A 27453-nucleotide genomic window follows, 5' to 3' on the forward strand; every position below is an offset into this window, starting at 1 on the left:
ATAAGTGAGAATGTTCACAAAGACACACCTTTCTAATCTGCAGGCCCAGGAGACCCTCCCCTGCTTCCCAAATAACGGGGTAATTGCTTGAAGGAGTTGTGGTTTTCCAGCATATTTAGTCAGTTAATACCCTAAGGAAGGACCACCTTCTGCTTCATTCAACAGCTGAATAATAATAATAATAATAATAATAATAGGATTGTATTTGAAGAGGTCTGCCCATTTATCTTGATTTTTAACTACACCTGCAGCAAGTAAATTTATGTGTGTGTGTATTCATGGTAATGCCAGCCAGATGCAAATGTACTTCCAAAGTCAACATTCACTCAGTTTAAGCTTAGTTATTAAATGACTAATTACGTTTCCCAGCTTTAGTAGTTTTATGGGTGAGTGGGTACCTGTAGTTTCTGTCAGCCACAGAGATCTTTCACGGTACCAAGGGAAGAAAAAAAAGTTCAGAGAAGACATCACCAATTGAATATCGGTGGCGTTTTTACCCTTTGTGGTCTTTAGCACCAAAATTCCCTGGAGATGGCTCTAATTGTAATTCTATTGGAATGGTAAAAGGAAGTTTTGTGCTTTAATCCCAAAGTGTCAAGGGCAAGCTCACCGTGAGTGTTCGGAGTAAGTACTCGGATGTTTGGATTTAGGGAGACTTTATCTGCCACTGCCCCGGGGTTTGGATTAGACACCCGAAAACCAGGCAGAAATCAGCATCCCAGGGAGCATATGGCAAGTCGGGCATTAACCGGGTGGGAAATGAGCCGTGTTGACAAAAGTGCCCGCAGAAACAAAGGGAGTTATGACAAATGACCCTATTGCGGTCTTGGGAAACAGAGGGGCAGGTGTGATGGTTCTGGTACCAGTCTCTTCACTCTCCTGACCTCAAAAACATCACGGAGCTGAGTCCGGAGCTTTAGGCTGGATTTTAGGGAAAGGTTTTTTTTTCCCCCAGAGGTGCTGGGCACTGCCCAGGCTCCAGGAGTGTTTGGACAGCGCTGCCAGGGACAGGATGGGATTTTTGGGGTGTCTGGGTAGGGCCAGGAGCTGGACTCGATGGCCCTGATGGGTCTCTTCCAACTCAGAATATTCTATGATTCTATAAATGGGTGGGCAGAGCTACCCCATAGAACAGGGCAGAGGAGGTGCCAGAGGAAGCCAAAGGTATCCCGGGGTGGGATGCACAATGCCAGTGATGCCAGACGTCTGAAAAGAGCAATTTATTCATCAGTTTATTTATTTAATCAGATGCTTAGCACTGTGGAAAGGTTAGCTGTGAGGAACCAAAGGAACACATCCGATCATCGTTTTGCTGCAGAAATACAGAGGAGGAAGCGGTTTGCTAAACATTTAACTTATTAATGACTTTTCTTAATAATGCCATTGAACTTATTGATATTCAAGTGCGATAAAGGTGCTCGGAGCGATTGCTGGGTCATGCTGAAGGTCTCCACACCCTGAATTCTGGGCAGTAACCTCTGGGCTGCCCAGCAAGAGCACATCCCTCTGCAGCAGACACCGCCTGCTCCTCCCAAAACACGCAGCCACTCGGAAAAACCCGGACCCTGCCCTGATCTCTCCTTTAGAGGTTGTTTATAAGCCATTAATAAAACGAATGCTCCGCATCCCGCTCCGTCACAGCGCGACTTAAAAACACAATTAGACGCTCGCGGAGATAATTTCAGATGAGCTAACAGGGCCAGGAGCTCAGCCTTCACCAGGGAGGACGAGCTGAACAGACCAGGCAGCTTCTGCTGCCAAGAGGAGGCAATGACCCCCTCCCCAGCGCTGCCTCTCCTGTTCCTCTGACCTTTGTCAGCAAGCTGAGTTAAAGTTAACCTCGGGGAATATTAACTCAGGCTGGGGAACGAAAAAAAAAAAAATTAAAAAAAAGCTTTTACTACTTTAGAGCTCTTTAGTGAGCTAGATACCAGCCAGCAGAGAGGAAATAATGGGGGAAAGAGGGTGGGAATGCGCTGATCGCTGAGCAGCTCGGCTCTCTGCGAGAAGAAAAGGTGTTAACAGCGGTAATCAGCGAGCTGCTGGCCAGCGCCCAAATCTTCAAGGCTGTAACTAAGCACAGCTCCATTCATTTGAACGCAGCTGCCCTGGATCTCACTCTCCTGCAGGTCTGGTGTTGTTTCCTAGAGCACAAAGCAGCGCCGGGTCCTCGTAAAGGGTTTAAACTCCCCTGGCACAGCAGCTCAGAGTATTTTTTACCTCCTGCCGTGTCCGTCTGCCCAGTTCTTCTCGTGACACCTGAATTGATGTCATTCCTTAAAGGTGCCTTCATACAGACTAACAGGAGCCAGGGTATATTTTTTTTAAATCTCTCTCTTTATCCGCAGATATGGTGCAAGATGTTTGGACAAATCCAAACCGAGCTCCAGGATGTTCTAAACTCAAAAGAAACACAGTTTTGAATTAGAAGTTATTAGGTTATGGCTGGAGAGAGGAACGAGACACTTTCAGTCCAGGAGTACATAACCTCCAAAAGACTTTCAAAGAAAAGAATACTGGAATTTCCAAAGAAGTTAAGTGTGCAGCTCCTCTAGTAGAACTGAACGGGTCTTGAGGGATTATTTTTTTTTCTTGTGGCCATGATGCCAAAGAACAATTTGTGGGGCTATTTCCCTCCGTTTTGGTAAGGAAACTTAACAGAGAAATTTTATGACCAGGCACCCTGTTTCAAACCTAAAACATCTCTAAGGTCTGAAGGCCATCTCTTGCTGTAAATTAAAGACAAGGGCATGCCACACAGGTGGGAATGTTAGACAACCACAGAAGGTGACTGTTCTGGTTTTTTGGTTGTGTCTGGGATGATTTTACCTTTTGCTTCAGATGAAGTTTGAGATTCCTGAAACTGGATCCCTACTGGAAAATGACTGAATCTCACTGATTCTTTTTGGGAGCTCAGGAGCAGAAGTAGCCCCCAAAAGAGTGCAGCTTGAAAACATAAGCTAAAGTTTAAAGATGTTTTAGACAATACTCCTCGTGTCTTTGTACTAAGGGATCTGCAGATTCATAGTTCTCTCTGAATAAACACATGGACCAGGAAAAATACTGAAGGAACGATCTTGGTGCTCTTGATATAATTCCTTGATATGCATTTAGAAATATCAACAAACCCCAGACACTTGCACGCCAAACTTGTGTACTTTGCCTTATCTGCAGAGCCCCTACAGAGATGTTAAGCATAGCATGGAGCAATATCGCAGCCAAATCAGAGCTGTTATTGACAGTGAGTGGAATTTCTTCATCTGAGAGCTTACTTTTCCAGTACTGCCCGAAGTTTTGAGATGTGAGTGGAATTTTTTTATTATTATTTGCTTTCTAATTTTTTTTTTCTGTAGAGCTCAGCTTTGGCAGAGGAAAACCCCTCCCTCACTGTAGGTCTGCCTTACAGGTGGCACCACAAGTCACCACAGCGTTGTAAGTAACGCGACCATTGAGCTGGCAGTAATTTTTCCGGCGCACTCCGTTATTAAATGACCCTTAAAAAAAAAAAATAGTCCAAAGAAAACGGAAGTCCTTTTACCCCGGCAGGTATTTTACCAGCAATCTTTATCAGGCGCTGACCTGCCCTGTTCGGGGAAGTGTTGCGAGTCCTTATTTGCCTTCAACACCCTGACACGGAGGCCCAACGGGGACCCGGGGGCCAGTTCATAAACCAGCGGGCTGGGTTAGAGCAGTGGGAGCCAAACCCGGGGTTTTTACACGGGGAGAGGACACAGACACCGCCTGCCCCTCGCTGGGCTCCCTTCGCTTTCCTCCGGCGAGTTGGGTTCCCAACACCCGCGGGAGGAGGAGGAGGATTGGGGACACCGGGAAGGGAAAGGAAAAGAGCCGTCCGTGTCCATCCAGGCCCGGCGGGCTGAGGAGCTCGGGGCCAGCGAGGCGGGCTGGGTCCCGCCCGCCGCGGGAGGAAGGGGCCGGCCGGGATCCACCTGCGGCCACCTGCCCCAGCCCCGCACCGAGACTCCTCCCCGGCCGCGCCGCCCGCTGCCGGCTCCCTCCGCCGCCCTCCATCCCCTGCCCAGCCCCAGGTAAGCGCTGCTCGCTCCTTCCCCTCGGCAATCGCACGGGGGAATCGCCGTCCCGGCCGCTGCCGGCTGCCTTGGCTTTTCCCTGAGAAACTTGGGGAGGATGAGGAGGGAGCGCGGCGGTGTTTGGGAGCCCCTCATTCCACGGGGGAGGAGGCGCCGGGGGATTGAAAACCGAGAGGGGACGTGGCTCTCGCTCCGTTCCCCCACTGCTTTCCCCGCCGTCCCCTGTCCCCAGGCGGATTCTCTCCAGCGGGAGATGCAGCGCGATAAAGTTTGGGGCCGGGGTGTAAATGGAAAACGGGAGCCAAAGCTGCAGGGGAGAGGTGGATGGGGGAGTCAGGGCAGCCGGGATAGCCGGGAGCCAAAGGTGAAGGGAGGAAGGAGGTGGATGGAATAATCAGGATAGTCCAGATAGTCGGGTTCCAAAGGTGCACGGAGGAAGGAGGTGGATGGGGAAGTCAGGATAACCCTGAGCTAAAGGCGCACGGAGGAGGTGGATGGGGAAGTCAGGGTAGCCGGGATAACCGGGAGCTAAAGGCGCAAGGGGGAGGCGGATGGGGAAGCCGGGATAACCGGGATAACCGGGAGCTAAAGGCGCAAGGGGGAGGTGGATGGGGAAGCCGGGATAACCGGGAGCTAAAGGCGCAAGGGGGAGGTGGATGGGGAAGCCGGGATAACCGGGATAGAGGCGACAGTCGGGAACCAAAGGAAGGAAGAGGATGGGCGCTGTGGATTCAGTGATAAACGCTGTCCCAGGAGGTGCGCAGGGCTCAGCCAGCGCCGGCCCGCACCGCTCCAGGTGGAGCTTGTCCATCTCTTGCCCTGCCGATGAAGGGTGAAAGATTGGGCAACTTCCCCAAGATCACCGAGTGAGCAGAGAGAATAAAGCAGAGCGACGTTTAGTTCTGGGGCCTCTTCAGGGTGGATTGATGCACTGGGTTTTAGCAAAAGCGCTAATTTTGGGTGGAAATTGGCACAGCTCGTCAGGTGATTTTGGAAAAGTAACTTGAAGAAGAGGCTCACCATCAAAACTTCTGTGCCAAAGCTTTGCAGGCTGAAGTCAATCCAGTCCACACCTCCTCACAGTTGGCTTTATGTTCATTGCTTACCTGGGCATCAAATCTCAGCCTGGACTTCCTGGGTGGGTGGGTGTCTGTGGATTTAAGGGAGCATTGTCACACTGAGCCTTTGTTCTCAGTGGCCCTGTTTGTCCTGAGTTAGGTCACACTAATATCTCCAGTGCTTTAGAAAGAGCCAAAGGAAGCAGCTTGGGTTATTTGCATCAGCCAGGGCAATATTAGGTGTGGAAAGAGGTGGACGTGGTGTGTGGCATAGATCAATGAACTGGGAAAATGGCAAGTTGTGGCTTTTCCCTACAGGTGTAGACGTAAAGCCAAAAGACAGGTGGGCTAAGATAAATGTTGATGTCAAAGTAAGACTTCATGTACCTTTTTGTCTTTCTTCCTTTCATTCTTAAACTGTTAAAATTTATTCTGGGTCATAGTCAACCTAGAGCAAATCTGTCATGGTAGCCTAGCCTGAAACTGGAAATAAGTTGGAACGACGTTCCTGGATGTTGATGGAAAAACAAAGCAACACGTTATTCTGGCATGCTGGTCAAAATATTTGTCTTGGAGTTGCCAGTTCTGAAGATGTGGGCTTTTCCCTCCTGTGCCAGTCCAGGGCTGGTGCACGCTGAGTGGTGGCTCAGTGGTGCCTGTGCTCTGCTCCTTTGGTGTGTGCATCCTGAAAACCTGTTCCTGGCAATACGAGCCTCCCCATGGAGTGAATTCCAACCTCCTGCCAGCAAGATTTGCTTTTCACTCTTATCTGCCACAAACCTCTTAGAAATGGTTTGCAGCTCCTCAGGACCTGTGGGTCACAGGTTAAAAAAATCGCTGACCTGGACAACCAAATAAGTCTGGTTTGTTAACATTGCTGGGTTTTATTTTTCTGCAGCGTGGGTACCTGCTGCCACCTCACTCGTATCACATTAATTTGCAGCTGAAATATGGTGAACAAGAGTTCTTGAGAGGTTTATTCCCTTGCCAGTGACTTTGAGTGGCATAGACAGACACTTGAGTTTAGCCAGAAGGTATTAATCAAATATGAAGATGATTAGCAAACATGCTTCTACCAGAAAGTGATTTGCTTATGCCTTGGAAGAAGAGCAAGGGCAGAACCTGGGATGTAGTGTAAGGGAAGTAAAAATCCAAAGAATCCACCTCTTGTGATCTGGTCCTGGGTGCTGTGGTTTGCTGTTGTTGCCTGAACAACAATGGGCCCATGTCCTACCATGCCTCTGGTTCTTCTGGGCTCTTGGTCCTTTCTGTTTCAGAAATGGCAGGTTTTGTAGGGTCTTGTGCTACTCATCACCCACTCAGCGAAACGAGAACAAAAGAAAAGAGCATTTCAACTTCCTTCCTCACCTCACTGTTCCTAAGAAAGCGCATGATCTACTTGTGACAAGGCTGTTTGAAGCCATTGTCTGTTTTCAGACAGATAACGATAATAATAATAATAATAATAATTATAGACAATTATTTGTAGTATAAGTATGGCACCCTATAACTTTTAAAAATGTGACTGCCACGTTCAGAGATTTTTAATGACTTTTTTTTTTTTTGCACGTGGAAGTAGAATTAATCTTGGTTTCCTGGCCTGGGGAATACTGCTATGGACTTCTCTAAGCCTCTGCTGATAGTGCTTATCAAGAGGCGCTGTTTTTTAACACCTCTTGATAAGTAGTTGTACAGTATAATGGCATTTTAGGAGCTAATCTAGAATAGCTTCAAAACTATTTCTTAAAAGCTGTGAGAAGGACGAGGTTTTGTTTGTGGCAACCTTTCTGGCAAATATTTGCACGGTCTCAGGAGTTCTCTGAAATACTTGTGATGTTGCTGCACAGGCATGCTGAGTAGAGCTCACCTTTGCTGAGGTTTGTGGAAAGGCCAGGACACTGTAGGACCCTGAATTTGATTACTTTGAGACATTCAGTCAATTTTGTCTTTGATCCCTGCTAGAGGATAAATGGAGTCAATTAAAATAACTTTTTTTAAATCATCGCAATAAAAATACTCAGTGCCATTTCCTGAAAAAGTGTCAAGGAAATCTTGTTAATGAGATGGGATGAAAAATCTTATTTAGCTCCTTTCCTTTTTCATTCATAACTGGATTTTTTTAAATCTTTCTATACTTCATTTGCAAGTCATGATGATTTTTAATACTGATTGTTAAACAGGAATCTTGACCATGTGTCTTTCCTCTTGTCCATGTGAAAAGGCAGGAATTCTCCTGTGAAATTGCTCTGTGAAAAGATCATGAAAATGAACCTGGAATCTCTTCTTTGCTTGTTTTCCTATTTTATTTTATTTATTTTATTTATTTCCTCATTAACATTTCCTCCTTACCATCATGTCATGGTTTTATTGTATTCATGCTATGTTGCTGAAACTCCTAGGTGGCCATACAAAGGTTGGAAATGAAAAAAAAAAAATGAAAGTGTATTTCCTTTCTAGCGTCAATGCCATAAAGTGTTGGCTTGCCCTTCCTTAGGGCTGAGCTTTGCACTGAAATTACTCCTTTGCAATCTCTATGAGTTCTCTTGGTTTGCTGGTTTGCTTGATACAGGGAATTTTTTGGCTGTGATGCAGTGTCTTAGATTCATGTAGAATGTCTGGACGCTTTTGTGCTTCCTCCTTTTTAGATGATCTTGACTTCATTTGTTTTTTGACCTCTGTTCTGTCCTCTTACGTCTTTCTTGTTTATACATGGTTGCTTTTATGAAGGTCTGAAGTGGAGAACTAGTCTGGCTTTCTGTTTGTTTGGGTTTTTTTGTTCTGGGGTTTCTTTTTCAACTGTTGATAACCATCACAGAGCTGAGCAAACAGCTGATGTCGTTTCTGTTTCAGGAAACAGCACACAAAACATGTATGGGAGAATATGTAAATGCAGGAGGCAAGCTGTTGCCAATAGAACTCTGGCTTCTTTGGCCACTTGAATTCACAGTGTTGATTTAGGATATCTGGAGGTACTTATTCCATTCTATTGACTCGGCCATGGAGACAGCCTATAGGGATCCCTGTGTAAAAGCTTGTGGAAACAATTAACAATTGCAACACGGTGTGTGCTGAGGAAGTCCTGTTATTTCTTGCATGGAGAGCCAGGGTAAAAGGCAGCTCTGGTGTCATTACAAAATCCTGCTTAGACCTTTAGGGTTTCTTTGCCTTTCGTTCTGTCTCTTAGCTTTTGGGATGTTTGCTGCTGGCCAGTGAAGGAGACAGGAGGTGTGAGGGAGTCATGAGCTGATGCTGCTCTAGTGAGGCAAAAGCAGGGCTTCATTTTTTGCCCCAAATTCACCAAAACTCGATGAGGGGTTTAGGAAGACGTGGTGGTGAGGAGCAGGTACAGCTGGGCAGCACAAGTCAGTGCTTGGTGTTTCCTGCCCAGGGCACAGAGGGACTGTCACTGTGGGAGGGATGAGGAGAAGCCTCTGGAGGGCTGAGAGTCTGGAAAGACCATTTTTGGTTAATTAGGATGTTGTCAAATGAAATGCAGACCAACTCTGCTGCAGCATTTACTTAAAGACCTGATTTACAGAAATCTGGAAAAACTAATTTAAAAACCGCAAAATGGTATTTGATTAAATTTGTTTTGAATTAGTCTAATTTTTTTTTTTTTGTATTGTTGCTTGGCTGCATTCCTTTTTTGTTTTCATTTTTGACAAATTTACTGGAAATAGTGATGCATTTCTTCAATCTTAATGACCCATGATGTATCATTAACACTCCTGAGGCATATGTAAGAAGCTCAGGTACTTCAAAACATGTGGCAACACAATTTGCTTTATTCATCAGTGGTTCAGTGGTGGCTTTTTACTCTTTGTCTCTCCTGTCATTAGAAACAGTGGCTTTTATTCCTAATACTTTGAGTTATGAAAGAAAAACACACTGAGTTTTGGACCTTCTGTGTTGCTGGAAGTCTAAATGCTGGTTCTGTCCCATCCACATTGGAGTTTTTGGAATTTGAGGGCTTGACTGCATAGGACTAATGAGTTTCTTTCATTATTTGGGTGCACTTTTTCCAGAGCTGGGAGGTGTTAGCAAGCCAACCCTCGAGCCTTTGGTGCCCTGTGACACCTTGAAGCCTGCTCTGGTGGTGTTGTGGTTTTGGTTCACTTATCCCAGGTTTCAGCACCATTTATGTGGTGGTTTCATGTTTGCCAACTGGGAGACAGGATTTTAGAAGAAAAAGGCAAAACTGGCCCTAACTTAAGGTAAACAGATTCTATTAACACACACAAAGAGAATCAAAGGAAAAGGGGGAAAAACCCCACAAATGAATTTCTAAACCAACCCTTTATCTCACTACAAACTGTTCATTTTCTACAAACAATGTAAAGAGGCAAAACTCAGAACTCAAGGTCATAAAATAATATGATAAAAAATAAAATATATTATAAAATATTATAATACTTATTTTATAATCTTTCATTCAATCTTTGAGAGAGAGAAGTCTCTCCTGTTGTTTGGTAACTTTCCACAAGAGAAACAGTCTGCTTGTGGCTTCTAACTCACACAAATGCAGCCTGCAGTAAACTTCTGCAGTGGTGGAACCTCCCTTTTATTCAAGTAGCCTTTCCCATGACTACATGTGGGCTATAGACTCACATATATATTGGGGTGGCACTTTTAAAGATAAACAATTCAAAGGCAAAGGATTCTTCACCTCAAGGAACAGAGATGTCGTCTTATGTCTTTCGCTGGCACAAGGGGCTTCTTCTCATCTTTCTCTGTTCCAACCTCTCATAAGACCACAAGATCACAGCTACTGATTCAATGTTCACTCAGTCCAGCACACATACCTTTGCTCAAATCCACAAATCATATTATCCACGATTTAAAGGATTATTCTAGCATATTACAGTCTGTCACCATAACCCATAGGAGATTTTCAAGCCTAGAACCAAGGCAACTTGTTGTCTCTTCTACCTGAAAAGTCACTCTTCCTTTACAGACTTTGAGATCTCCGTATTGTCCCTTTACATGTCTCCAATTTGGCCTTTTCTTTTGTTATAAATGAAAGTGATGCTTAATTTTCAATCCAAAAGAAAAGTAAAAATCTCCAAACCAAGTTAAATGTAGCAGCAATTTTAATTTGAACATTGGTTCTAAATAATAATACAACCCAAATTTATACTGCAGGATACATTCCCATGGGGTATGGAGCAGGAGTTGGTCTCCTGGCCCCTGTACCAATAAGATGTTCTAAAATTAACCTTTTTAATACTATGTGTCACCTCCTATTCCCTCCTATTTTCGATCCATAAAATTTGCATCACTGGTCTCATCACTGCCTATTTCCACCTCCACTGTGCATACTCCACCATCCCCTTTTTAGGGGTTTCCTCATTTTTGGGGGACACAGGGATGAAGGCTCTCATCTTCCTCTTGTGTCCTTCCAATGAACCCATTGGTTACACACGTGTATTATGTCAGTAAATACTGTATATGCACATCTGAATAATTTCATGGTACATAGAGGCAATAAATTAATTTTAATTAACATTTCTCTGGATTTTTCTCAAAACTTTTCCATCTCCAGACAAATAGCTTTTGTTATCTCAATTTCTTCCTCTCTACTAAACATCTGCTGCAGAACAGGATGAAACTTCCCCCTCCCTCTTCTCCTCAAAAGTTACATTTTAACTACTGCTTTAAAATACTGATTAGCGCTTCAATTTTGTCAGCATGGATCATACCTATTTATCACACTTTTATCTCTGAGAAAGGTTAGAGTCTAAGAAAGTCTCAGTTTGTGTCAGGAAGGAGCTAAAGCTTGGTCAAGTGATCTCCGCCGCGGGAGCTCCAAAGGTTCCAAAGCCATATCGACGGGGTGCAGGGGGTGAAGGCTGATGGATGCCTTCACTTTCACCCTCCATCTGAAGGGGTGAGCTGCTCAAAGCTGCTCTTCAGGGCCCAGTGTAGGGTGATGGAGGAATCCCATCCTCCCCTCAGGGTGCTGGCAGCTGGGATGGGGACATGGTCCTGCCATGACCAGCGCCGGACACGCGGCCGGCGCTACCCAACTGCAACCCTCCTCCTAATCCTCCTCCTCCCCCTGGCAGGAGCTGGGGCGATGAAGAGGGGACACTGCTGGCCCAGGCAGCTCCCCCGCAGGCAGCAGTGACCCCCATGGAGGCCTGGCCCTGGGAACCAGACCCCAACCTCCATCTTATAAAGTGATGCTGACTCCTTGCCAGCTGGAAGAGGAAAAAAGGGCCGAGTCACTTGGGATTTCTGATTTAAGTCTAGGCTCTCCAGAGGCTTGGACGACAGTCCTATTGGTCAGCCAGAAGAGGAAAAAAAGGATGAGTCACTTAGGATTTCTGATTTAAGTCTAGGCTCTCCAGAGGCTTGGACAACTCTCCTACTGACCAGCCAAACCTATCCCCAGCCTTGCACCTGTGCTAAACCACCACAGATGGGGAGCTCCATCCCCAGTTCCCTTGCCTGGGACTTCCAGCTCCCTTTAAAGGACTCCTGAAGTTTGTTTTGTTCAGATGCACCCAGTAAAGTGCTTTAATAGCTCAGCAGACAGCAGGAGGAACGAGGGCAGTGAGAGGGAAGGACAGTTGTACACTCCCACTGAACTCTTCTGCATCCTCAGAGTGGGTTTATGACACTATTAAATGGTCTATTTAAATTTGATGTGTGAGACGAGTTAGAGGCCAAAGTATTGGACTGAGATAAGGCAGACCAGTCCCTTCTAGCTCTCCAGTTGTTGGGATGGGAAATGTTTGACAGGGCAGTTTGGTTCTCCCTGACCCAGCTTCCTTATCTGAGAAGTTGTTGCACTTCCCTTGATGTGTTTGTGAAGCATTTTGAAGTGTGGGAGTGATGTGTGCTTAGGAAAACCTGATTATATCAGTATTGGATGCTACGGATTGATTTTTGCTTTAAACATTTGCAGAAGCAATGAGAGTTTGGTGGTTTTGGTTTCATGCAGTTTTAAAAGACAGGAAAATGTGTATAGGTAATACCATGGAAGTCTGTATTTACCTGTGAGTTCCTGTATTTTATAACAGGGAAACTTATCAGCCAGAAGCTGGATAGGAAATAGATTAACAAGAACTAAATTGGGAGTGATAGTGGAAAACCAGCTAAACAACAGAGATTTTTTTTTCCTTAGTTCATTTGAAGAAAAAAAATAAAGGAAACAAGCCACTCATAGAAACTCCCAAAAAAGAGTGAGGAACACTCTTCCCTGTTAATTTGCAAAGCCATTCAAATGGTAATGTTTAAAAATTATAAGGGATTTTTTTGGTCATGGTCCCTGTTGGCTTACCTCAGAATCACCACTTCTCCCTGGTATCACTAAACTTCCTAACCCTTTTATTCCTTCTCCTTTTCAGAGGGCGAGGAACAGAAATATCCTCCTGTGATTTATTTGTCCTGAAGTCTGGGCAGAGCTGCACTCCCTGACTGCTGTGAAGAGCTGGGCAAGGATGGATGGGACATAAAGCCGAGCACAAGCCCTGGAGCCTTAGTCACCAGTCTGATGGACTTTCAGTAAGTAGGAGTGAGACTCATTTGTCACCTGTCTGCCACACAAATAAGTTCAGTGGAGCATTATTTACACCTGCTTGCTGGCACTGATAAGCAAATACCAGCCTCAGCCTACCTGAAGTGTTATGAGGAGTTGGCACACTCGAGGTGCCCAGCAGCTCTTGGAATCTGCTTCAGTGACATTTGCAGTTCAGTTTTGGGTGAGATGATGCCTTGACAGAAGCAAAAATAACCTCTTACTTTGGGCTGAATTTACACAGCTGTAACGTGCAGGGTTTTGCTCTGCAAGGTGAAGGGTATTTCTCAGTGCAGGACTGAGGCACTTTTTAGGCTTTTTTTCTTGTGGAGCAACATGAGAGGACTCAGCAGATAGACTCAGCATTTATTAGAATGGCTGCTTGTGGAGGTGTATCACTGCCTATTTTAGATCTGCACCAGCAAACATTTTTGTATTTCACGTGTCTGTGGCAATCAGTGGTTTTGCTCAACGTTAACGTTTAACTTTAAAATAAACTGCTGGATGCTTGAAACTTTGCATGCAGAACCTCTCTTTTTCACCCTGTTTGCAAAACTTTCACACTGCTGTGGCACAGATCCGCTGCAACTCTTCTCTCCCTGTTTTTGGTGTGGTGACTACAGCACAACAGCCAAGAAAACAAATGTCTGGAACACCTAAGAGTGGAAAAAAAAATGCAGCCTGTGTTTGCTGCAAGTTGTGCTGCTATCATGAATTGGTTGAATTTGTATTTCCTGATGCTTTCCTGGTTTCTGTGTCATAAACCTCACCTGAGCAAGTGCTGAGAGAGGCAGGAGGACCTGAACATGGGACTGACACTGTGTGGGTGGCTGCCAAGATATTCTTTGACTCTTGTTCTGCCAGCAAGAGTGAGCACTGACTTGACCTTCTCAGTTTGTGCTGCCCTCGTGCTAATGAATAGTTGCCACTGTATAATCCTCAGGCTTGCATTGAGAGGCTGCTGAGATCTGATTTCATGCTGCACCTTAATTCGTACCCTCTCTTCAAATACTTCCGCTTGGTTTGGGGTATGGGTTTTAAATTTTTATTTGGGTGTGTTTTTTTGGTGTGTTTTTTTTTTTTTTTTTTTTTTTTAGTTCTTTAGGGTTTTGATTTTTTTGTTTGTTTTCGGTTTTTTTAAAATTTGTTTTATTTCCTCTTTCTGCAAATCTGGCCTTTTTCCAAAGGGAAAGCCAGACAAAGCCTCCAGTGGTGATTGTTTTCTTTTTTTTTTTTGTCTGTTTGTTTGTATAGGTTCACACTTGACTCCCCGACACTTGAATTGTTCCTGTACTGTTGACAAAGGAAAAATGACCTCCACTCTAGTAAGTAAACAAAATATTCACAATATTCCTCTCTGATTTTCTTTTAATGTGATTTTATTTCTTTACACGTAACAGCCCACTGGGTGATATCCTGATGAACAAGTCCTTTAAAACATGGACTATTTGTTGTGTTTCCTTTTTGGCAAAAATGGGAGAAGATGCTGTGAGGCAGGTGTAAGAGGCTTGAATTAACCAACATTTCAGGTGCTTGGATACTTTCAGGGGAGATTTATGCTTTTGAGCACGTGCTTTTGATTTATTTAAGCTTTTTTTTGGTGGGATAGGTTAGAATGGCTTTCCAACTAGTTCTTAAAGCTCTTCCAGGATAAATATTCCACGACCTGTTGCCAGCATGTGTCAGAAATAGCTGAGGTGTACCTGGTGCTGTCACAGCACAAAATGAGGCAGTAAGCATTTATCCTGGACCTGCACAAAGGCTGTTAGTGGTCAGCATTTCTTTCAGTGATGCTGCTGCCCACAGCTGTCCTCACTGTTTATTTCCGCACCGTCAGACGTCCCAGGGCGAGCGTTTGTGCACACAGCTTGGGAGGGCTGGGCTCAAGAACCCTTCTTAGGTTGCTATGGATCAGCAAACTGATCTTGCCAGAGGTTTTCCAGCCTCTCTCTGTGTTATTTTTATCATTCAAAACACGGGGTTTTAGGCATGCTCTGCGAATCTCTCTGTCTGTGTAAGCTGCAGTCCTTAGTAAGCGTTCTGCATGCGCGGGGTGGGTTTTACAGAGCAGGGCTCTGGAATTCTGCCTTTCCCTCACTTTCTCCTGTTTTTCCTTTCTCCCCACGCCACCCCTCAGGGTCCACCACCGCCATACTATGAGAACAGGGGCTTCCAGCCAGAGCCCATCTACTCTGCCAGGCAGGCAGCAGGTGCTAACCCCTACCCACAGCTCTTCTCCGCCGGCGCTCCCTCCGTGCCAAGCTACGTCCCAAGGGTGGCCACCCACCAGTCCACCCAGCCACCAGCAGGCCCACCCAGGAGAACGTGTGCAGCCAGTGAGTTTTGGGGGGATTTCTCCCCCAGTTTTGGTCCTGAGATCTGTCCAAGTGAGGTAATAAAGGGAAAGGATCTTCCAAGCCGTGAGTTGGAGGAGATGATCCATCTCCATCCTTGTGAATGAAGAAGGGACAGCTAGCTGGGGTGCTGGGTGATTTGGGAGGAAGGATGATGGAAGGGAGAAAAGTCTGGCTAATTTTAATGTCAAATAAGCAGTGTGGTGGGAGGAAATTACTTTACTTGTGAACCTAATTTCTCTTTTCCTCCTTGCTTTCATTTCAGGTCTAAGAAAAACCATAATAATAATATTATCTATATTAATAGTCATCTGTTGTGCAATTGCTGCTTTCTTCATCTGGTATTTTGGTAAGTGTTTTTTTTAATTATTATTTTATTTATTTATTTTTATTTTTATTTTTTTTTTTTGGAAGAAAAGATGTATTAGGCTCAGAAATATCCATTCTCGTTTTATACTTCATGCTGAATTAAGGACATAAAAGTCTTTGTTCCTTTTCTCCTAAGAGATGAGCTTATGTTGCTTCTTAATGGCTCAGTTTTGTTTGTGGGTTGAGGGATTTTTTGGGTTTTGTTTGGGTTTTTTGGGTGGTTTTTTTTCCTTTCTTTCTTTTTAATGCTGCTGTCACTGTCCAAATTTGAGCTTCACTTAGGTGAAGGGAAGGGATTGCAGTAAAGTGTGTAAACCTTAATTGCAAGAGTGCAAGTAGTGAAGATGTGTCTTGTTTTGCTAAAATGGGAATTCCCTTGGAGCAGAAGTCATTTACATCCACAGACTTGTTTCTGTGGGGCTTTTGTGTAAACGTTTCATGAGCCCAGCCTGTCTCAGCACTCTTAAGTTGTCCCATGGATATTTGCCTTGGAAGTCACTCCCAGCTGAGCTCTGAAGAAGGGGTGGACCAATTCTGTTCAGCTCAGGTGGAGTTTGCCTTGTGCTGTCCTAAATTCCCTTTCAGTGAAAGCTGCTTTGCTAAAAAAGCAGGAAACTAAAAATTTGCTGGTTTTAGGAGCCTCTCAATTCTGTTTTTCTCAGGAAAAGAGGAAGAGAGATCTAGTGGAAGATGCCCCTGCTTTTTGCATTGAGGCTGGACTAAAATGATATTTCAAGATCTCTTCCATACTATTCTATGACTTAAGAACTACTTAGAACTATTAGTATGACACTTCGTGTTTTTAGGGGCATTTTTTGGACTCATTTTGATTTAAGCAGGGTGAGTGTAATCCTGTTTTAAGTAAGATGGAAATAATGGAGGCACTCACTCTCCTTCTCCTTTTCTGTGAGTTAACACTGTGCCAGTGCTGACTCCTTTCTGACAATTTAATGGTGCCTGATTATTCAGGGGAGGCCAGTGGCCAAAATCCAATCAGTTGCACCAGACTTGATCTGACAAGTGATACAAAGGACAGAACTATCCATCTTCTGCTGTGGCAGGCGGGGTTTAAGGGGCTTCCCTCCCACCTCTGGGTTTAAGAGCCGCTTCCAATGTTTTGCTCCATCAAAGTGGCAAACTCTTTGAGAGCTGGGCTGGTGTGCAGCCTCGGGGCTGTGTTTCTCTCTCCCTGCAGTGGAGAACCACTGTCTCAGCTCCCTGATGGAGTGTGGATCCTCAGGGGTGTGCATGTCCCCCTCCCAGTGGTGTGACGGAGTGAGCGACTGCCCCAACGGGGAGGACGAGACCCGCTGTGGTGAGTGACAGCATCCAGGGGCTGGGGACAAAATCCTGCATCATCTGCAAGAGCCTGGCAGCAGATTGCCTTGTCCAGAGCTTGCCTAAGCTGCCACAAGGCTGTTTTAGCCTAAGGTCTATCTTTAAAATGCTGTAGGATGTGTGTTGTATATTGGTGTTCAGTTTGTTTCCAGCCTGATTAAAGAGCTGGAATAAAATGCTTGGCTCAAGGGTTTGAGCTGCCTTGACTTTGAGTCAGTTTTTTAAATATCACCTTTTAGTTTGGGTGGGGTTTGTGCAGAACTGAATCTAGCATTGTCCCTGGAGGGAACAGTCAGTGGTGACTTCTCAGTAAGCTCCAGGTGATGACATAAATCTGGTGGTCTTCAGTCAGCCTTGTCTTTTTCCATGTATTTTGCATTCCAAATTCTCCCCTTAGTTCTTCAACCACTTCATAACTCATTTGTGGAAGAAAGCCTGGCTAATCATTGCCTTGAACTGAAAAGATGCCAAGTGAGGCTTTAGTGCAGAGCTGAAGGTAGAAGGTGGAAACATTGATTTGTCCATTCCAGAGGTTTGGCATCTTTTACCAGTGCCACACTGGAAAACTCCATCTGTGCTTTAAATTCCCTCTGTAAACCTTGATTCAGCACATTCTCATGCAGGTTAGCATTTTCTGGCAGCTGTTCCACTCCATTTGGTTGAATAATGGGTTCTTGGAGAAGCCTGTTTCAATCCATTCTTCTGCTTGAACTATTTTTTATTAGATTCTTGTGGAGGCAAATACATAATGGGACATGGAATGTCAGAGCTAGTTGATCCTAGTTACATTCTTGCTCTACAAAGAGCTTCTCTGAAGAAAGTTGGTATATTAAGAGATAATATAAAGTATTTTTAATAGATCATATTTTATTTATACACAGTAAGTGATATATTAAGAAATATATGGTTGTATAGAGAAAAGATCAGAAAATTTTCATTAGTACAATCTTTCTCAGTGGTAGACTATAAAAGAGAATTTTGAGCATAAAGGATGAAATGAAAGTATGAATCGTATCTTGTACATCTGCATTTTAAAACTGGCAGTTCTTCTAAATTGCCTTACATGAAAAGCAGTAAGTCATTGCCATATTTCTGTTTATTGGATATTTAGAATATTCAGAATTTGAGAAGAAGGTAGCATTAAATTAACATCAGTTTGTAAGTGAATTGGATATTATGAGTAAGTACTTTCAAGCAGAGGAAGTGGTAATAATAGCATGTGGTGTTCTTAGTTTCTTTTTTTTTCTTCTTTCTTTTTCCTTTTTCCCTTTCTTCCTTTTCTGGCAGTTAGACTTTTTGGACCAAATTTTATCCTGGAAGTTTATTCACCTGTCAGCAAATCCTGGTATCCTGTTTGCCAAGATGACTGGAATGATGATTACGGGAAGATTGCGTGCAAAGACATGGGCTACAGCGTGTAAGTCCAACTTCTGTCAGCCTTTGCTCTGACACAGAAAGGCTAAAATTCTCCTCTTGCCATTTTTAATGTGTCTGAGGCTCTGCTGTGAAAATGTTCTGGCAAAGGCATCTCTTCACCTTGCCCTGTTACATGAGGTCCATGCATATCAGATAAAAATATTATTTTAACCTAGTGACTGGTGGGAAGCAGAACTTGACAAATGTTTAAAGAATCTGAGACTCTGGCTGGGCTGCACCACCAGGGTTTGGTGTTCAGGGGAAAAACCAAAAATAAATCTTTCTAGTGTTGTCATGTCAGAGGCTCTAGCTTGGCACAGCTCATTGTTATCACTTGTTTGGAAACTGAAACCACTGCTGGGTTTCATCGTGGGTTTTCTGTTTTGCAGAGATACATATTTCTACAGTCGTGGGGTAGCCCCTGAAGTCAGCTTCAAGAGCTACCTGAAGCTGAACACAAGTGCTGGGAATATAGACTTGTACAAAAAGCTGTACATCAGGTATCTTTGTTTAATAAAAGCCTCTCTCCTTTCATGCAGGGTCTCTCCAGATGCTGTGAGAGGTGTAGCTTCTGCCTGCAGCATAATGGAAGCAATATCTTTCAGTAGGGATTGGTTGGAGGGAAAGAGATTTTGGTTTTAATCTAATTGTAGCCACAGTTCTTCCCTCTTTTTAAAAATACAGCTGTTATTTTTCCATCCTCCTTGTCCTCTTCTAAAAAAAGAAGTGTCCCACCGTCTGTGCTGTCTAGAAAGTTGCCATGTCAAAGGTGTTTTTCAAAGGCTCTCTGACCATCAGCAGGAGTTTGTGTATGGTGACAAGAGCTACAAGATGCAACACATTCACAGCAGCTGGCACAGCCTTTTTTCCAGTCACATATACACAGACCATGCAAAAATGGATCTTGACTGTGGAAAGCATCAATTTTACTACCCTTGAACAGCTCTGAAGTGTCCTTTGTCAAAACCTGTAGCCTGTTGTGCCTGCAGACTTCCTGTAGCTCCCTTGTTGAGTTCTTCTGCGATGACTTCCTAAATCAGCTTGACTTTCTCTCAAACTGTTCCTCATCTTGCTTCTAGTAGGCTTACAAACCTTTTGTACTCATGGCTGCAGTGTCCCACAGGACAGTTTTGGGGAATACAAGGCATGGTGGAGGCCAGATGGTTGCTGGTAGGGTAGCTGGAGAAGGTGAAGAAAGGAGGAAGATGAAGCTGAAGGAAGGGCATGTAGCTGGAAAGGGGAGAAAGCAGATGGAGGGTGGACTTTGCTCACCATTTCCTTCACGGAGTGCCTAAGATGCTGATTTTTTTTTTTTTTTTTTTTTTTTTTTATTTCTTCTGCAGTGGTTCCTGTGCCTCAGGAAACGTGGTTTCTCTGCGATGCATAGGTAACTCACTGGCTTTTTCAAACTTTTGCTTCTCCATGCTTTGAAATGCTCTGGCTGACAAGTCCTTTTGGACCTGTGGCACTAATTGCTGTTTTTGCATGGGCAAATGATTTAACTCTGGTTCCCAATTAATGCAGTTTTAGGAGCAACAGGGTGGGAGAGGAGACAAGGAAGACAGTGGACCCCAGTTGCTTTTGGGGTCATTGGTTCCTTTAAATGACTTTGGTGAAGCTCCACATCCATCCCCCAGCAGCTGTGTTGGGATGTCTGTGGCACATTTGCTCTCCAAGATTCAGCAACTGGGTGGGCAGTGCCTTCTTGATGGTGATTCCTGTCCTGAGGAGTCTCCTGGATGTCGGCTGCTTTGTTGCACAGCACAGAGGTGTCTGAATTGCCAGAGATTCCTGAAAGGTGTAAAGAGTTTATGGTGAACCAAGGGCAGCAGCTGCCAGGTGGAGTCTGCAATTTAATGGGGGTCTGGGCAATAGCAGACTTGGGATTTGGTGTCAGGGCAGGGCTTTGAGTTGTGCTGTGTCCAGCAGGTCAGACACGGTGTCTTTGTTTGGAATGACAGGTGTCTGCCTGGGAAAAGCCAGAGCTTCCCTTGGAATGGAGAATGTAAACCCCCTCCCTCTGAATTATTATAACTTTGAAATTAAGGGGCTCTCAGGCAAAGATATGGGAATAGGAGTAACAGTTCTTTACTAGGAATATTAGAAATGTGGTAGTACAAAAAAAAAAAGAAAAAAAAAAAAAAGTAAACGAACAAAGAAAGGAAAACCCTGACAGAGTCAGAACGCAACCTGACCCCCTGTTGGTCAGGGTGTTGCCAGCAGTCCAGTCAAGTCCTCCTGCAGTGACAGATGTGGTTCTGTTGGAGCAGAGATGATCCTGTAGAAGGGTGGAGTTTTCTCTGAAGGTCCACTGGTGGTGAGATGGGTCTGGTCTTCCTCTGGGAATCTAGTGCAAACAGGCTGGGCTGATTCTGAATCTCAGGTTTTATCCAGGTGGGAATGCTGGGCTCCTCCCCCTAGGTGGAGCATCTCCCACTGGGATGTTGTAATTGTCTCAGCCCTGCAGTGAGCCTTGATGGCCCATTAACAGCAGACATCCCTGAGGGAGGATGGGTCCTGGAAGAGATAAAGAACACTGCCTCACCTGGTTTTAACAGCTGCCCCCTCCCACCCAGAGTTATGAGGAATGGGTTAAAGAAAAAACACCTCCCCAGACAGTTTCAGCAGGTGATAATAAAATACATACTTTTGGTTGCATTTTGCATTGCAACCCAAGACACATGGTGTGTGCACCTATCTGCCAGGGAAGCCTGAGTTGCAACATCCATCTCCCAGCTCACTTTGTGATGAACCTCTGTGTGTGACTGACATTTCAGAGTGTGGCCTGTCGAGCAAGAGCGTGAGCATGATGAACAGGATCGTGGGTGGCAGCGGGGCCGTGCTGGGGCAGTGGCCTTGGCAGGTCAGCCTGCACGTGCAGGGCACCCACGTCTGCGGGGGCTCCATCATCACCCACCACTGGATCGTCACAGCAGCACACTGTGTGGAAGGGTGAGTCCCTCTCTCTGTGGCTGTTTGCCTTTCTTCCAGCTGGGATGCATACATTTATTCAGTTATCCCAACTTTCTCCTTTAAAGCAGAATTCTTCCCCCTCCCCACCTGGCTTGGTGCAGTATTTTGTCTGTTTGGTAAATCTGAAGTATTAAGGGAAGAAGGTTGGCTCTGGAGGAGGCTGGCTGCAGTTCATCTCTCTGCTTTCTACAGGAAGCCTTATTTTATGTTTTGCCTTATTTACAGAACGAAATGGGTGATGTTGAGCACAGATACCCACCCAATTTAAGATGTAAACTCAAGGCACCAAGATGTAAGCTTAATGTAAAGATGTAAGCTTAGTGTCAGCCAGTACAAATGTTTTCATGAAGATGTTGGATTACACTGTGAGAAAACCCAGGGGAAACTCTCCCTCTCCCCACAAAGTCTCAAATATCACGTTGCTGTAGATATGATCAATTTTAAGATGCCTGTGCCATTTATTTCTTCATATCTTCTTGCCACAGGGTAGTAAAGTCCAAGTCAGTATTAAATACAGATTTATATCTATCCAAGGAGCACTTTATGTAGCCATCAACAAGAAAAATAGCTGGTGCTTTGTACATTTTTAACCTACAAAAGACAGTTAAGGGCTCTGTGGTACCCTCAGAAAGGGCAGAATTTGTTTAAAAGGTGGCTGCTTCTGTTGCAGAGAAAACCCACAAAGCAAGAAATATTTTTAATGGTTGGTTGGCTGGATCACAATTTGAGGTTAAGGCAAGGAAGATTATTTGCCCTTAACCTTGAGAAAGGAATGCAAGTGTTGATTTCTACCTGGAGATCTTATCCCTCCTTTGTTGTCTGGATTTGAGCTCTGTAGTGCTCAAAAGCTTTGGGGAATGGCAACCAAGCTGCAGCTGGCACAAACCTGGTTTTCAGCCTGATCTGGGTTTTTTTGGAGCTGGGGTGACTTGCAGGCACTGCTGCCTTGGTGCTTCTCATGGAGGGAGTTTTAACACTTGTGGCAAGTTTTTTGTTAAGCTTTTGTAAATTGTGCTGGAGCACAAGAGGCTACTTAAATAACATCCAGCAAGCATGCTTAACGGTAAAAAAAACTCCAGCAAGACACAAAACCAGCCTAAAAAAAAAATCCTGGCATTTTCAAGATAGTGAAATTCTTTCACTAGATCATGTTTTTACTAATTCTGGCTTCTGCTGATACCACTGACATGTGAGACTTCAGAAATACCTGCCTGATCCCTCAGTCATGGAAATCAAAAGGCTTCAGTGTTGCAGTCCCAGACTTAATTTGTTGTGCTGAGTGATTAAGAGAATGGTCAGTGATACTAAAACCATGCAAAGATTTTTTGGTGTATTTTTGAAACTAGAGCCAAGCTTTCCTTAAGTTACATGTCTGGCAATTTGTCTTATTCTCCAGAGATGGTAGTCAAATGCATGTGCATTTTTGGTCACACAAACATTTGACTACAGTTGATGAAGACAATTTTTTGAAGGTCCTGATCCTGGTCTTGTCACTACAGAAGAGAACCTTCAGGCCTTTTCTTTGTTCTGTAGGCGACTTTCTGACCCCCGCAGCTGGAGGGTTTATGCTGGGATTCTGAACCAGGACGAGATGCTCTTCAGGAGTGGATACAGAGTGCAGCTGATAATTTCCCATCCAGATTATGACACAGACTCTAAAGACAATGATGTTGCCCTTATGAAGCTGGAGACACCACTGAGTTTTACTGGTAGGTATTCTGCTCTTCATAAAGGGAAAAATCCAGTGGCAGTTGAGCACACCTTTTAAAACTCCTGAATTTCATCAAGTAGTCCATGTGGATACTTATTGGAAGAACACAGAATGACCCTAGGGACAGGGTATAGAGACAGAGGGCACAGCCTCTGATTTCCTAAGCAGGATTTACTTACATTTGTTACTGGATAGGGGGTTTGGGTTCATCCCAGTAATATGCTTTTACCTCAGAATGTTCTGTGGTGCTTCAGTTTAGCCACTGCTGTATATGCAGACAGCTACAGGTGAAGTGGTGGAGCAGCTGATTAAATCCCTAAACTCAAGTCAGGTCAAATGATGGTCAAAAACCCCTTCAGAACTCAACATTACATGAAGCTCCTTTTGTAAAAGCAGATGTAGATTGTTTGTAAGCAATTGGTACAAAATAGAGAACAAGCCCTTATTTAAACCTGAAGTGCTTTTTGTGTGCTGGCCCTTTGTGTTTCAGTGCATCAGTTTAAAACTACCAGGAGTAATCTGAAAGGGATTTTCTGCTGTTGAGAGCAGGGAGATTGCCTGTTTTCCAGGTTTTTGTGTTGCACATTTCTTATATGTATATATCACTACTGAATCCTGCTTGTCTTGTGATTATTTTCAGCAGAGTTTTGCAACGAGAATAATTTTCATAATTTTTTCTTTGTCTTCTACTGCTCAGAAGAGCTGATGTTAATCGTTCTGTTTAACCTGATGAATTAAGGTAGAACCATTAACTGCTTGTTCCTCACTTTGAGGTAACGATTAGGTGGATCTGAGGTGAAGATTAGGTGGATTTGAGCTGAAGATCAGGTGCCCCTCAGGGAAAGGGCAGCTGGTAAAACTTTCAGCTGCTTCCTGCATTATCTGCCTGCAAGGAATGTAAAGCACAGAGGGAATGCATGGTGTGTAAGTGGTGGCCATTTACAATTATTTTGAGTTCTGTCTGAACATCTGTGGTTCTGTTTGTTTTGCAGAAACTGTGAGGCCAGTTTGTCTGCCCAATCCAGGAATGATGTTCCAGCCTAACCAGCAGTGCTGGATATCAGGCTGGGGAGCAGAGTATCAAGGAGGTAAAAAGCGCTTCTGGAATATTTTGATTTTTTACATAAACTACTCCTCTTCATCCTATGAATATTGCTGCAGTGGCTGATGGGCCAGTTTGAATTAGGTCTGTTCATACACTATTTTTCACATATTTTTCAGTCCCCAATACTTACCCAGAGCATTCTCTCTCAAAGCAAGCTGTGATGTGTTGCATTCATCAGACTGCAAAGGACCCTCAAATCAGTACTAGAGGCCAGAAATTTCCATCCAGGAGATAATTCTGTGCCTCTGCTGGCAAGGCCACCTCTCCTGCAGCAAGGGTTGCTGTGTTCCAAGTGTGTCCTGTGAATGTGGGACAGGGCAGGAGCTGCTCCTTTCTACCACTTTAGAGTGAAATAGAGTGATGCAAGTCAATCTGCAAGACTGGAAAAAGGAAAAGGAGGAAAGAGATTTTTTTTGGTACAAGAAGGGTACTGGGGGAGGTCCTCTTGACATCTTGTAGACTTCTTACATCTTAAATTTCCATACCATTGCTTCTAGGAAGTTTATTTCATTTTGGCTGCTGGGATTTTTTTTTGTGACAGCGAACTAATGTGCTCCTTATTCTGATTTTGTCTTTGTATGTTTGTGCATTTTTCCATTCCAGGTAAAACATCAAATAGCTTGAATTTCGTTGCGGTGCCCTTAATAGAACGTTCGAGGTGTAATGCCGTTTATATCTACAATGGCATGATCCTGCCTACAATGATCTGTGCTGGAGACCTAGCAGGGGGAATTGACTCCTGTCAGGTAATTACTCCTAATTAATAGCTAAAAATGATCTGATTACTTCTGTGGCCTTGCTAGTAGGCTTTTATCTATCCAGCTATTACAAATATATCATGTGCCCTCCCAAAAATTAAAAATTTGCATTATGTCTGATTTGGGCTTCTGGTTCCTTTGGTGGTGCATCCCTTTAAAGAGGAGGGGTTTTGTTTCACCATCTGAATGGCTACCAGGGCTGAGCTCTCATTAAATTCCCAAGGAGGGTGGGGCTCCTTTTTAATGCTTCAGGGATGGTTTGTTACCTGGTACTCGAAAGTGATCAAATGCTCCTCATGACCACAGCGTTATTATCATTATTATCTTATTAATCACAGCATTGTGCTTCTTGTGAATAAGAAAGTCAATAATGCAAATTTTACTCAGAGGGCTCTGGGCAAATTATTTTCATTCCTATTAGAAGCAGACATCGTTTAACATCAAAATTGCCATCATATCTTGTTTCAGTGACTCCCTAAGTGGCAGGTAGGTTTATGTTGAGACTAAAGCTGCGTTCCTGGAGTGAAATGGGTCGTGTTTTTCCTGGTGGCTGTGTCACTAACGAGTTTGTGTCCCCTGCAGGGTGACAGTGGAGGTCCTCTGGTGACTCACCACCACTCAGTGTGGTGGCTGGTTGGAGACACCAGCTGGGGCACTGGCTGTGCCACTCCCAACAAACCTGGAGTGTACGGGAATATGACTGTGTTTACAGACTGGATTTATAGAAATATGCAGGTAAAACATTCGGATTAATTTTTTTTTCCGTAAGTGTTAAGGCCCCACATCCTGAAACGTGGTTTTACTTAAAAAAAAAAAAAAGTTAATAAATAAATGTGACTTGCATGATACCTAAGCTGTTTTGTTGGGAAGCATCCAAGTGATGGTTGAGACACAACCTGAGCCTTTGTTTTCTGTTTTGTTGTGTCTTTTAAACAGGCAAACAGATGACAACACTCTCCTTGCTAATGGATGTTCCCGAGGACAAGAATAAATGAAGCCATGGGGGCCTGGGATATTTATTCACTTTGCGGTTGATTTTATTTCTCCTCGTTGATTTTTTCTTTTCAAAAGTAACATGAAGGAGTGCACACTTGGTTCTGTGCTGGCTACAGTGACGGGTCTTAATCAGTGAAGGATTATCACAATGAGCACCTTTCTTCTCCTTGTGGTGCCTGGCAGAGTCATTCTGTCACCTGCTTGCTGAAAAGTCTCTCTTTTGTTGAGTAATTTTCGCTTGATGATCAGGCTTATAATGACAATTTAAATCACAATTTAATTTCAGATTTTCGTAGCAGGATTGCTGAGACAGTTGGTTTAGTAGTTTTTAAATTAAATGTTAAGTAATGTGAATGTTGAATCTCCGAGCTGCTGGTTGGCAATTTAAAAAGAAATGAATTTTTTTTTTTTTTTTTTAGTATAGAATTAAAAAATGGTTTGGGTTGGAAGGGACCTTAAAGATCATCCAGTTCCAACCCTGCTGCCATGGGCAGGGACACCTTCCACTATCCCAGGTTGCTCAGAGCCCCATCCAACCTGGCATTAAACACTTCCAGGGCTGGACCATCCTCAGCTTCCCTGGGCAACCTGTTCCAGTGCCTCACCACTTTCACAGGGAAGAATTTCTTCCTGAAATCTAATGCAAATGTGCCCTCTTTCAGACTACCCCTTGTCCTCTCACTCCATGTCCTTGTCCAAAGTCCCTCTCCAGCTCTCTTGTAGGCTCATTAGGGACTGGAAAAGGTGCTGAGGTCTCCTCAGAGCCTTGTCCAGGCTGAACAGCCCCAGCTCTCCCAGCCTGTCTCCATAGCAGGGATGCTGCAGCCCTTGGAACACCTTTGTGGCCTCCTCTGGACTCACTCCAACAGTCTCCAGATCTGGAGATCCCAGAGCTGGGTGCAGTATTCCAGGTGGGGTCTCAGGAGAGCAGAGGGTGAGGGATATATATGAAGGGAAGTTTTCATGCACTACAGTACAGGCACAGAAAATAATAATAATACTACTAATAAAATATCCTGTATATTCAGGTAGTTAAAAATCCTCAGGATCTCAATCAAAGTCAGGCTGTTGCAGTCTGGCTGCCTCAGACCTTACAGAAAGTGCTGTTCTGCCTTAAGCTGCTCTGAACCCAAAATGGGCACTTTGATGATGTGGGATTTGGACAGGGATGCCCCAGAGCTGCAGCAGGAAGAGTCTCAGTGCTGAGGTCCCTGGCTGAGCACACTGAAGGTGATTTTTGACCTCTCCCTGCTGTGAAAGGCAAAGGGCAAAGCCAGGCTGTGCTGCACCTCGAGCTGCACACACACACACACACACAACACACAGAGACTGGATGTTTTGTACAAGGAAACACAAAGCTGCGTTTCTGCAGGACGAGATGAACTACCTCATTTGTTAAATTTGGCTTCTGATTCCTTAGAGCTCTTCTTTAGGTATCTGCCTGTATGTTTTTAGCAAAATGTAATTCGTATCCGAATGCCACCTGAACGAGGATTTTGAGAATAATTTATAATCGTGGTAGAGGATCAAAAAGCCATATCAAGTCACTTTGTTAAAAAGGATAAATCTTTATTGAATGAAATGGCTCCACTAGTCTTGTTTTCTCCTTTGGTACTGAAATGCAATTATCTTACATGTAAACACTGCACCAAATAAATTGTTGGTTTTTTTTTTTTTTTTTTAATGGTTTTCCTTATTTGTGCTTTATGTCTGTTTACTTGGATTTTTTTTTTTTTTTTTTTTTGGCAGTTGCTGGATTCAGTGTATGAAATGCTTTGATTAAAAAAACCAAACCCAACAACAA

The 27453-nt window shown here is 44.1% G+C and overlaps 1 protein-coding gene across 2 annotated transcripts; it reads left to right on the plus strand.

Moving 5' to 3' along the window:
• The first annotated feature begins 4024 nt into the window (after positions 1 to 4024).
• On the plus strand, positions 4025 to 27327 carry TMPRSS2 (transmembrane serine protease 2). Of its 2 annotated transcripts, XM_066314155.1 has the most exons (15): positions 4025 to 4046; positions 12460 to 12616; positions 13884 to 13954; positions 14767 to 14965; positions 15249 to 15332; positions 16548 to 16667; positions 17978 to 18107; positions 18496 to 18606; positions 19450 to 19493; positions 20884 to 21058; positions 22613 to 22788; positions 23783 to 23878; positions 24499 to 24641; positions 25236 to 25388; positions 25590 to 27327. In XM_066314155.1, the coding sequence occupies exons 3-15, from the start codon at positions 13940 to 13942 to the stop codon at positions 25599 to 25601; spliced, it is 1458 nt and encodes a 485-aa protein (XP_066170252.1). In that variant the 5' UTR covers positions 4025 to 4046; positions 12460 to 12616; positions 13884 to 13939; the 3' UTR covers positions 25602 to 27327. The 2 variants fall into 2 exon arrangements, with proteins under 2 accessions (XP_066170252.1, XP_066170251.1); XM_066314154.1 differs by lacking the exon at positions 4025 to 4046 and having other exon boundaries at positions 12306 to 12616.
• Positions 27328 to 27453: the final 126 nt, after the last annotated feature.

The sequence above is a fragment of the Sylvia atricapilla genome, chromosome 2 (genome assembly GCF_009819655.1).
Source record: "Sylvia atricapilla isolate bSylAtr1 chromosome 2, bSylAtr1.pri, whole genome shotgun sequence".
In the NCBI taxonomy this organism is placed as follows: Eukaryota; Metazoa; Chordata; class Aves; order Passeriformes; family Sylviidae; genus Sylvia; species Sylvia atricapilla.